General features: G+C 42.4%; 2 protein-coding genes across 6 annotated transcripts; both read right to left on the reverse strand.

Moving 5' to 3' along the window:
* Nucleotides 1-1,718: 1,718 nt before the first annotated feature.
* gja3 (gap junction protein, alpha 3) lies at nucleotides 1,719-8,173 on the reverse strand. 4 transcript variants are annotated; one of them, XM_047601955.1, is made up of 3 exons: nucleotides 7,740-8,173; nucleotides 7,063-7,124; nucleotides 1,719-5,414 (listed from the first exon to the last, which is right to left on the reverse strand). In XM_047601955.1, exon 3 carries the CDS (start codon nucleotides 5,377-5,379, stop codon nucleotides 3,946-3,948), a length of 1,434 nt encoding a protein of 477 aa, XP_047457911.1. In that variant the 5' UTR covers nucleotides 5,380-5,414; nucleotides 7,063-7,124; nucleotides 7,740-8,173; the 3' UTR covers nucleotides 1,719-3,945. The 4 variants fall into 4 exon arrangements, with proteins under 4 accessions (XP_047457911.1, XP_047457912.1, XP_047457913.1 ...); XM_047601956.1 differs by having other exon boundaries at nucleotides 7,649-8,173; XM_047601957.1 differs by lacking the exon at nucleotides 7,063-7,124.
* Nucleotides 8,174-9,612: 1,439 nt separating this feature from the next.
* On the reverse strand, nucleotides 9,613-11,914 carry gjb8 (gap junction protein beta 8). Of its 2 annotated transcripts, none has more exons than XM_047600033.1 (2): nucleotides 11,747-11,914; nucleotides 9,613-10,851 (listed from the first exon to the last, which is right to left on the reverse strand). In XM_047600033.1, exon 2 carries the CDS (start codon nucleotides 10,816-10,818, stop codon nucleotides 10,030-10,032), a length of 789 nt encoding a protein of 262 aa, XP_047455989.1. In that variant the 5' UTR covers nucleotides 10,819-10,851; nucleotides 11,747-11,914; the 3' UTR covers nucleotides 9,613-10,029. The 2 variants fall into 2 exon arrangements, with proteins under 2 accessions (XP_047455989.1, XP_047455990.1); XM_047600034.1 differs by having other exon boundaries at nucleotides 9,613-10,879.

Genomic DNA, 11,914 nt, shown 5'->3' on the forward strand with positions numbered 1-11,914 from the left:
CTAAGCCTCATGTTTTCTTGTTTTCTGCACCTCACTGCTCTCCAACATCAAAATGAACTTTCACTCGTCTCTATCATGTATCGCACTGTGTTGTGAATTCTGTGTGTCTGTGATAGATGTTTGAGACTCTCAGGTGCTGGACTGACACGCTCGTCTCATTTTAATTATCTCTTCTATTATTAGTTTCCTTCAGCCCAATGTATGTATGTATGTATCTATGACAGAAATGTGTTTATCTTGTTTCTATTGCTCTTCTCTTCTCTCTCCAATCTGTTTCTGTTTCTGGCCTTAGGCAGATGGGTTCCTCAAAATGAGCTGGGTTCTGCTTCTCTATTAAAAGGGACTTCCTGCCTTTTTTTGTAAAGCGTCTTGAGACAATTTGTATTGTTATTGATGCTATATAAATAAAATTTAATTGAATTACTCCTGGACGTGGTGGTTATGAAAGAACGGGTGCTCGACTCTGTCACATATTTAATAGTCCCAGCTGGAATGGGGGGAGCGGGGAGATAGCAGACGGGAGGTTAGAGGTCACTAGATTAGCAAACAGGAAGTGAGCACTGTGGGAAACAGAGGGGTGAAAAAAAACAAGTTGTGACTTATGTTGTGTAGACATGAAAATCCATTCATGCTGCTGATAAACCCAAAGTTTAAATAAACTATGAACTTTAGGCTTAAAAAAAGCTGAATCACACTCTGTTGTTTTTGCTAGTATCTCATGGATACTTTCTGTATGACGAGACATCAGACTATCAATTTATGAGTTTTTATTGCTTCTAAAATTATAAAGGGTATCATTGACGTCACTGCCGCCGAGGCCACGCCCCCTTGAGCGGTAAAATGTAGCTGTAAATACGTAGAGACCGATAGAGACCGGGGAAAAATGTGGATTATCAGATCAAATTAAGGACAACTGCACTCGACAATGACCTAAACGAACTAGTATGGAATTGGAAAAGTGGATTAGTCTCAGTTTCCGTTAGTTTAAGTTAGTTTTAGGTCATTTTATTATGATAAATTTAGCTAAATAAAAGATGCTAACGTTAGCCATATACAGTAACGTTAATACTGTAGCATCTGACCGGACGTTAAAAGGACGACGAGGAGTGATCGTAAATATTATGTTTATTGTTTTATTGTTGTTTTATGGTTATTTCATTGTTGGAAGTGAAATATTTACTGTCGGCCATAACTACGCTAAGCCAAAAATAACAACATTGACAAACGCCGACAGCCCTCCAGGACATAACGTAAGAAGTAACTTAAGGTATGATTTCATTAAAAAAAAAAAAGCTCTTCAAGTTTTTTATGTTTTTTATTAATTTTTTTTTACCATATAGAAGCTATTAAAATCTACGATTTAAACTAATGCTGCTAATCTCCATGTTCAACGGTCACTTTTTGACGCTCAGTGGCCGTAACCATGGAGACGTGAGCTAGCCGTGACGTCACGCGCATGCTCTCTATGCTGCTTCCTTTCTGTACATTTAATCCTGTTTATTCCAAGGCTTTCTTTAAAAAAAAAAGCTTCTTATTATTTGTGTTTTATGAGGCTTAATGTTGCTACAGATAAGTCAAGGTGTAGTTTTAGCGACTGCAGTTTACAGCCGTGTGTCGATTTTGTTATGTTCATGTCTGTGTATGTTTGTGCACAAGCTACTGGACAGTACTTTTCTATTCTATCATATGTGGGGAATCAAAATCACGAACAAAATAAGTATGGTACAAAAAATTTATTTAGTAACAGTTTTGTAAACATTTGAGGTAAATGAACATTTACATCAACTTGTTCTTACAAAAGAATCATTCATACACAAGGCACTTCTCTTGTTTTAAGACAGCTTTGATAACAGGCGAGAAGATGGTTCCTACTCCCCGACGACGAGTCAGAGGAAGTCGTGATCCACACGAGACGTAAGAGGAGAGAGTCTGGAGGAGTCAAGGAAGGGGGAGGAGGGGGGGGCGACGGGCTTTGAACACCACATCCTGTCGGGGGCCGTGTGGGGGTTAAGAGAAGGGCCACCAGCCACCAACGCCAGCGGCCCCAAGGGAGCAGAGTCGCCTGATATGACGTCTGACCAGAGTCCCGACAGGTTTGTCACAACAGGAAAACTGCTCTTTCTCACACCCAATGTTACTTAATTTTCATGAGATGAATATCTTTTTTAATGCTACTTTTTTTTCCTGTGAAGAGTCATAGCATGTTTTGTATTTCTTTTTTTAAGACATTTATTCCTTTGAGGATCATAGAGATTGGCTTCGACTCCCTCCTCTCTTTATCTCTTTCCGTCTATTTCTACCAATATTTTCTTTCTTAAATGTGCAAATCTTCATCAACTACCAAAATGTAAACTTAAGGAATCAAGAACAAATCCAGATAACAAAGATTATTATTTTTTTTTCACCATCCTGAACAGGAAACGTGTATTTTCTCCTCTTTGTGTGTGTGTGTGTCTGCACTGAATATTTGCAGCGAGATATAATAATATAATAAACATTATCTTAATAACGCCAGAGTGCCACCGTTGTGTAATCCACGCAGAAGAAACAACTTTACACTCCTCTTACTCCAGTGTGTACACCTGCACATTAAAGCGTCCTGTGAAACGTATTGCGCAGACATATTAGTACTTTCGTTGTGTTGCTCTGCTGTGCAAGTGCAATATGTCCTGTCACTGTTCATTTGAAAGCTTTTTTTTTTTTAAAGTCAGTGCCTGTGTTGTTGTGAATGAACCAAAACGCCACGGCTACACAACAGAGACAGAGGACTGTCGATGAGCTCAGTTAAAAGTTTCCTAAAGATTTTTTTTTTGTTGTTGTTGTTCTAAGAATCAAGGCGAACACAAGAAAATAGAGTCAGTCGAGGCCGACTGCACCGTGGCGTCCGATCCGTGCGATGCCACTGTTTGTTTTTTGTTGTTTTTTTTTTTTTTGTCTTTTTGTTTTTATCCTAGCCGCAATCACAAAACTGACTACTACAGGTATGCAACTCATGAGTAAGATTCAATTTTTTTTTTTTTAAAAATATCGCTTTTCAGAATAAATCCAATGTAGAAGCACGTGAAATGTGTCACAGGGGAAAAATCTTTCAATCTTTTGGTGTGATGATTGTTAATTTTTGGTTGCCAACAATTTATTTTGACTTTTTTGACTTTTTATAGCAAATACCTGCTTCTATTTATTCACTCTGCGTTGTCGGTGAAGGTGATATCTGTAGGCGTATTTATTTTCAGATATGTTGACGTAGGCAGAGACTTCCTGGACAGTCTAGTGTTGCATTCTGGGACTAGCAGTTTTTATATCCGATAACCTCTCCACAGCTGCGAACTTTGTCTGTTTATTTTTAAGAGTTTTCTAATCCTGATTTGTGAATCGGTGAGTGCACAACGTACGAGGAACGCGACACGTGTAATTGTTTGAAGATTAAGTTACGGTAAAAGAAGAGTAAAATTAAAATCGATTCTTCCAGGTCAAAGGTCAAAAGGTTGTTGATATGTTGAGTTGCACGCACGGTGCATGTTAGATGATGAACAAGTGGTTCATGGCAGCACATTGAATAACTAACAATGTCGCCTCCTGTGCTTCCTGCAGATAAAATAAAAAGAAAAGTCATTGTTTTGACAAATGGCCTCTTTCATTTTTTTTTTTTTAAATAATTTGTCCTTTAGGCTCGACGAAAAGAAGAAAAAAAAATAAAATAGAGAAACAATCTTCCTCCCAAACAAAACAAAACACGCTGGTGTGATGTTAAACTATCACATTGTCTTTGGCTCCGTCGCTGCTGCTGCTGCTGAGGCCTTCTGACTTTGTAGGACTGTATGGTCACATTTGCCTAAAACATCCTCATTTTATCTTTATTTTATCCGTTTATGCGTTTAAAATGTGAGAACCTCTTAGTTTTCGTGGGGAGGATTGAGGGACGTGAAGGGGAAGCTGTGAAGGGGTCTAGACAGCCAGGTCGCTCGGCCTGGCCCTGACGCTGCTGCTCTTGCTGGCCCGACTTAGCCGCCGGGGGTCTGTGCCGACCGTTACCGGAGGCTCGTGCATCTCCACTGTGGTGGTGGTGGTGGTGGTGGCGGCGACGTGGCCTTCGTCCTGCTCGCTCCTCCCGCCGCCCCAGCTGCCTGCGTTGGAGGAGGCGGCGCCGGGGCTGCTCCCGCTGGAGGCGGCGTTGGCGGTTGTGTTGGTGATGTTGCTGGCGTTGTCGCTGGTGGGAAGCAGCTGCTGCTGCTGCTGCTCTTTAGCGTTGCTGGTGGATGAAGAGGAGGAGGAGGAGGAGGAGGGGGATGGGGAGGTGGCCTTCATCTCCCGAGTCTGCTGCTCGGTGGCCAGGTTGGCCCAGTTCTGCTGCGCGGCCAGCCTGTGGTTGTTGTTGTTGCTGATGTAGTAGTGGGAGGAGGGGGAGGGCCGGCGGAGGGACTCCTCCCCCCGCTGGAGGTCGTCCATCTTGAACTCCGCCGCCGAGGGCATGGCCGCCGAGCCCATGGGCGGCAGGAAGGCCCCGCTGCCCGCCGTCACATCCGTGTAGTTGGGGGGGTAGCTGAGGCTGGGAGGGGCAGTTCTGGAGGCCGAGGCCAAACACTCGGGCTCCGCGGTGTCGGCGCGGCGCAGCGACTCGTGGTCGGGCGCGAACTCGTTGGTCATGCCCTGTTTAACTTTCTTCCACCCGAGGTGGTAGATCTCTAACAAATTCAGCAAAAGGGACACACAAGCCACCACAAGCATAAATATAATAAAAATCGTCTTTTCCGTGGGCCTCGATATGAAGCAGTCGACGGTGTTGGGGCAGGGCCAACGTGCGCACTTGTACAGAGGCCTCAGCTGGAAGCCGTAGAGGAAATACTGGCCCAGGATGAATCCCACTTCAAACAGGGTCTTGAAAATGATGTTGAACACGTAGGTGCGCAGCAGCGCGCCTCTGATGCGGATTTTGCCGTGCTCGTCCCTGATCGGCGGCTTCTCCTTCTTGCCGCCTCGGGCGGCCTCGCCGCCGTTTCTATAAAGGAGTTCCTTCTCCTCCTGCAGCCTGTTCGCCTTGCGCAGCTCCTCCTCCTTCTCCTTCCGCTTCTCCTCCATGCGGACGATGTGCAGCACGTGGCCCAGGTAGATGAGCGTCGGCGTGGACACGAAGATGATCTGCAGCACCCAGAAGCGGATGTGCGAGATGGGGAAGGCCTCGTCGTAGCACACGTTCTCGCAGCCGGGCTGCTGGGTGTTGCAGGTGAAGTCGGACTGCTCGTCGCCCCAGACCTCTTCGGCCGCCGCCCCCAGCACCAGGATCCTGAAGATGAAGAGGACGGTCAGCCAGACTTTGCCGATGACCGTCGAGTGCTCCTGAGCGTTCTCCAGCAGCCGCCCCAGAAAGCTCCAGTCGCCCATCCTTCAAGATTTCTAGCCTATGGAGAAAGTACAGGCTGGAGTGGAGGGAAGGAAGGATGGAAAACAGGAAGGAAGGAAGAGGAGAAACATGGACAGAGTGTGAGAGAAAGGTTCATGAGTTAAACACATTTGAAAGTGTCCAACATATTTATCTTTTTCTTAGCTGAACGCGCCTTTTACATCCTCACATCTCGACAACAAATCAATCGCTTCAAACAATCGCTTTCTTTTTTCTTTTTCTTTTTTTTCTTTTTTAGCAGCTCCTCTACTGTATAGACCACCTGTGTGATTGAACCCTGCTTCACTCCCTTTCTCTTTCTTTCTCCCTATGTCAGGCCTGTGTCTCTTTCACCTGCTCGCTCCACTGCCCAGCAGGCATGTGCTGAGATCAACATTATAATGTTCGAAAACAGCATTTAGCAGAGATGGGGGCTCTGGTGTGGCTCATGCACACACACACACACACACACACACACACACACACACACACACACACACACTCCCTTCCTCTCTGTCAGCTGTAATAACACCAAAGCCCCCCCTCGGCTCCAAAAGAAATGTTTTTTTACTGTAATTATGATAATATTAAAATAACTGTGTGGTAAGTTCTGATAAGATACGAGTCTCGAATCAAAACTGGGGCAGAGGAGATTTCCCTTTGAAGTCTAATGACTTTTTTTTTCTACGGTTAATTGCATTTAAAATGTCAGATAAACATTTGCAACTTCCAAAAAGCTCGATTTCTGATCCTTGAACACATCATTTTTACTAAAACCAATACGTGCATACGACAAATATACAGATAAAATATCACATATTCACATTTAAAAAGCTGGAACTAAAATAGAATTAGCAAGATTTCTTTTTAAACGGCCTGATTAATCATTTATACAATGTTTTTTTTTATATATATACAATTGATTGACTGACTAATCGTTGCACTACATCTGTAATATGATGTTATGAATTTAGAGTTTTCAAATTCCCTTAAACTGAAACATAAATCTGGTTTTTCTGTGTTAGTGAGAGAAAATAAATGACCAACATTTCACTAATCCTTCCATTAGGGAAACTTTAAATGTTGGAAAAACATTTGCAATTTCCTAACATCATTCACCGTTAATTCAGTGTTTGTTATTCTATTAGTTCACGAATCCTTGAATAACATCTGTAATATGATGTTATGGATTTAAATCGAAGGCCCAATTTTCTCAAATTCCCTTAAACAGACACATTACTCTTGTCTCCCATGACAGTGACAGCGACATCCTTCCATTAGGGAAACTTTAAATGTTGAAAAAACGTTTACAATTTCCCAAGTTCAGATCCTCAAGTTGATAATTTTACTGAAACCAAATGTCCAAACCCCAAATATACGTAAAAACAATGATCGAAAACTGAAAAATTAACCATATGTTCACATCTAAACAGATTGAACCAAAGGATATTTGCTTCATTAACCATTAATTCAGTGTTTTTAATTCCATTAATTGACGAATTCTTACACTACATCTTTAATATGATGCTATAAATTAAAAAGTGAAGTTTTTAATTTACTTTTTAAACTGATACACAAACTTTCCTGTGTCAGAGACAGGTGACAAATGTGTGGTTTAGAAAAAAAATGTGAACACAAACCCAACAACGATTCAAACACACATACAGCTCAGAGGAGAAACTTACTAAAATATTCTGGTATTAAAGGTAATAAATCCATCGACTAGGGTTCACAATATGTATGACACCTGGAAGAGAAAAACAGCCAAGCAACAATTCATTTCAATTTTGTGAGGTTTTTGGGGTGAAAAAAAACATAAACTTATCCAAATGACACAAAAGTTAACTAAAGAAATACTTGAACATCTAGTACTATAGTCCTTTTTTTTTCGCTTTCATCTACCTTGTACACATACTGGAAGTGTTGTATTGGGGACACTTAGAAAGTCATGATTTAACCTCGTGATAACTTATTAGTGGCAAACAATTAAAACTGAGCGCATTTCTGTGAGATTCACGTGTATCTGTGGCATTTGTGTCGGCTCGGAATGAATGTAACAGACAGAGCCAGGTTCAAATACAAAGCCATTCCTGCAGGGCTGACAATGCAGAGTGTGCCAGAGTCCCCAGACTCCCTTTAAACGCCACAGCCTTTGTCAGGCTTTTGTCTGACTCTTATTCACTAATAATAATAATAATAATAATAATAATAATATGAGTAATAATAAAGAAATAAAAAAAAAAGAAAGAAACTGCAGCAGTTCTTATTTACCTGATAACACGTCGCTCTTCATTTACTTGGCCTTACTTTACTCCCATTTAAGTGCAGAAAAAACATTCACAGTAGTGTTTATCCGTCATACCTTCAAACCGTTGAGGTCATACTTAAGCACCAAAAGCAAATCCATCAGCCATCGTTGGTGCCATCGTTGGAGCGCGTTGAAAACCTCCTGCGGCTGCAGCGACCCTCCCTCTTCCTCCCCAAAACCCAAAACCAGTCACCACTTTGACAGCTCAACAAACTATTTCCTTTTTCTTTTTTCTTTTTTTTTTAAAGTCTGCCCCATAAACTCTCTCATGCAACCAACTGTTCCAGGCTCCGTGTCCCGGGCCCCGTTAACGTGCGTAAAAAGTTTCCCTTTGATGTCGTTGTCGTTAGTTTTTGGAGGCGGCTTGGGATCGGAGATGAGGCTCGGTCAAACGGAGCTGCCTCCCGTTTCCAGCCATGTCTGGACTGTCACATTGTGTGACCATGCATGAGTGAATCCACAGAGTCATCAGCCTGTCCGGAGTCACACCACGCCCCTGCCAACCTCCCCAAAAAACCGCTCCAAAGTGTGCGCAAAAAAGTTGTCGAAAACGCGCAAAACCCTAAATAGGCACCAAAACCCCGCGAAAACATTCCCAAAAGTTTATCTAGATCCTAAAAATAGCAAGATTTACTTCACTTTCAGATTAAATGGGCATTAGGTCACTATAAACTCAAGTTTGACCCCCACAGATGAAGCACTCTCTGTCCAAATAAAACATTACTTCATAAAGTCCCCCATTCATGGAAACTTCAATTACAGTCTGGTGATTATAAAGAAAAACAACTGCGTATTGCAGAAATAAAAACATCCCACCCCTCTGTCAGTGTGTGCTGCTTCACGGGCAGTGGACACAAAACAATGAAGGACACAGTTGTTTTTTTGTGTTTTTTTTACTGATTTATGAAAAATGTCTCAAAGTGCGAGTGGAATAAAAACATCAAGTACAAAACACAATCACATACGTTTCATTTGTTCATCTCTTGCGTAGGAAAACTGTTTGTGCATTAGTTTGTCTTTTCTTGTTGAAGGCACTTAGATTGTGGGATAAACCAGAGGAGAAAACGTTAATAAAAACATTTGTATCACCCCTTTATAATGTTAGTTACATCACTGTTATCACAAAAGTAGCATCATAGAGAAATCAAGAGGTGAAAGGTGAAATCTAATCCATACAGAAGTTATGTAATAATTGACACGTCTAATTAATGATGCAGCTTTTCTCTGCTTGTCTGTCTTTTCTAATCAGAGAATCTCTGTTTACACAATGTTTTTATTTATTTATTTGTCCCCACATGTGACTAATCCAGGACATCTATTCCTGGCTGGAGGGAGGACAAAGACATTTTCACTCTGAGATCGGCCTCGGCTGCTCACATTAAGAGAGAGGTGAGCAATGATTAGCGTCGAGGCTAAAATAAGGCACATGCTGAAAGGTGATACGACCAGCTGGGGTCAGTACGCACCACGCGAACAACAGCAACACAAGTCCAGATAACACGGCGGCAGGTCTGGGCCCCAACGTCTGGATCCACAATACAAGGAAGTGATTCGACAGCGATTCATTCACCTGCAAAGGTCTCATGAGGAGGTTTCTACCGCTTTTCAATCCTATAGATCACAATCATACAGTTTTTACATTTTGATCAAATTGCGTGTGTGTGTTAAAAATAACACATGCAACATGTTCTCTGCGTGTTTAAGTCATCTAACGCATGTAAAGAAACACTTTGAGCTCAGCTAAAGACAAAAATGATCATATAATATGCAATATTAATCCGAGCAATTTCATTCTGTGCAATATTAATCACTTCTAAACACACACAAAACATTAACTTCATTAATCTGCTTTTGTTAATTTCTGCAAAACATTTCAAATCAAATGTCGTCTCTTGTAAACTAGACACTAAACGTTTTTTTTTTTAAATTTAATCCTTCATTTTTCATCTTTTGTTTTTCTTCTTTAACACTAAACAAACGTGTTTGCGTAGGGACCGGACCTCCTCCTCCACTAGGTGTCAGCGTAGGCTCGTTGTTCCATACAGGCTACTGTCACGTTCAAGCAACTTCAGACTAAAAAATTAAAACCTTCATTAGGAGTAAGGCAATACTATCAGATTCTCCAAGTAACACTCAAGTAAAAACATAAAGTTTTAGGACAAAAAAACAAAAGCATCACAACAACCTTCCTTCATGTAAACCACGTCAACTAGATCCACGTCTGCGTGTCTAAGTTCTCACAAGCTCTGATTCTGAATCTCATCTAATCTCTGCTCATTTTTTAAAGCCTAAGCACCAAACTGAATGTATTTCCTCCTCCTCCCGTCTCTTTGAGCCACGTTCTTCAGCACATGGTCTTGCCGCTGGACAAATCTTTGGTGGAGGACAGCAGCATCTCGTTCTTCTTGTTGTCCTGCGCCATGTTCTCCGTGTACAGGTGTCTCGCCCTGTTCGACCTGTTCGAGCACCTCATGAGCGCCTTGACGACGAGGTAGCAGAGCTCGGCCACGTTCAGCACCATGCAGATGGCCGACGAGGCCACCATGAAGATGGTGAAGACCGTCTTCTCCGTCGGCCTGGAGATGAAGCAGTCCACCTTGTTGGGGCAGGGCCACTGCTCGCACTTCACCAGCCGGGGCATCTGGAAGCCGTCGTAGACGAAGTAGAGCGCGTACATGAACCCGCCCTCGAAGATGAGCCGGAAGAAGAGGCTGCAGGTGTACGTCCACCACAGAGGGCCCGTGATGTGCAGACGCCTTTTCTTCAGCGTCTCCAGGTCGGTGTCGTTGGTCTTTTCGGTGCCGTTGGAGGCCATCATGGTCTTCTTATCCCCGCGCTTCCTGTAGGCGACGTGCATGGCCACCAGCAGGGCGGGCGTGGACACAAAAATGAGCTGCAGGCACCACAGGCGGATGTGCGACACGGGGAAGAAGTGGTCGTAGCAGACGTTTTTGCAGCCGGGCTGCTGCGTGTTGCACGTGAAGTCCGACTGCTCGTCGCCCCAGACGCTCTCGGCGGCCAGAACCAGGATAGTGATGCGGAAGATGAACAGGACGGAAAGCCAGATCTTCCCCAGGCTGGTGGAGTGTTTGTTGACGCCGCCCAGCTGAGCGTAGAGCGCTCCCCAACTCATCGTGGCCGAGACGTCTCTGGAAGCTCAGACAGCCTGCAGGGTTCAGCAGAAAGTTAACAGCCTGGAAAAACAAAACAAAAAGCTAGTGTTGAAGAGCTGCTGCTGGCAAAGCTCCTACTCCATTTATAGAAGAGTACTGGCAACTTTATTTTATGGAGCACAGTGTTTCAGCGAGCAAGATGTTTTTTTGACACATACATGATACAAGTAGAGTTGGAAAAAAACAAGACCAAACACCCGGAGCACCAGGTCTGCGGTAGATTTGGCGCCACAGTCAAACTTTTAGCAGCCACACAATGATAAAGGAAAATTTCTAAGAGTCTTTCTGGACTTTTACAGCGCATGAAAGCCTCAAACTCATGTGCATCTAACAACCTGAAGATTTAAACTCATCTGACTTTATTCACGGATATTTGGTCGTCACTGAATAATAAGTATTTAGTCACAATACTTTCTACTTCTAAAGACAAATAACTTTAGTCTTATTCTTGAATATTTTCACTGGTGAAATCAGACAGAAGATTGTGATCTCAAAGCCTATTATTATCATTATCATCATTATTATTATTATTATTATTATTATTAGTAATATGTATATTTTTAATCTCTCATCTTCATTCTCGATATAGTTAGACAGTCTTCAGCAACTGATTTAAAGATGTGAGCAATGTTTAAATAAATATATATATTTTTTTTACGAATTGGACATTAATCAGGTTAAAGCTGTATTCAACTATATGCATGCAATTTTTTTTTAAAGAAAACGTTTTTTTTTTTAATCTTATTAAACTAGAGTAAAAAAGATGGACAGTAAGGTTAACTTTAACATCATTCTGAGCACCTTGACTTTTTCTTCTGTCCGGTCATATCATGACTTAACGTGATGGATGAAGTGCGCCGAGTTCAAAATCTGAGTCAGAAAACTCACCTGTGTCTGCGGAGCTTATCCGCAGGAAATAAAAATAAATAAAGATTAAAAACAAACAGTTAATCCTCTTTTCTTTCTGTCTCTCTCTCGTGTGCGTCCCGGTTGCAGATTCAGACTCTGGCTCTTCTGGGGGTTGAAGTCTCTCTCGTCTCGGACGCTTCTGCGAGA

The sequence above is a fragment of the Mugil cephalus genome, chromosome 12 (genome assembly GCF_022458985.1).
Source record: "Mugil cephalus isolate CIBA_MC_2020 chromosome 12, CIBA_Mcephalus_1.1, whole genome shotgun sequence".
In the NCBI taxonomy this organism is placed as follows: domain Eukaryota; kingdom Metazoa; phylum Chordata; class Actinopteri; order Mugiliformes; family Mugilidae; genus Mugil; species Mugil cephalus.

What these genes read in the sequence shown, in the direction of transcription:
- gja3 (XM_047601957.1), bottom strand. Translation starts at nt 5,379, where the DNA reads ATGGGCGACTGGAGCTTTCTGGGGCGGCTGCTGGAGAACGCTCAGGAG.
- gjb8 (XM_047600033.1), bottom strand. Translation starts at nt 10,818, where the DNA reads ATGAGTTGGGGAGCGCTCTACGCTCAGCTGGGCGGCGTCAACAAACAC.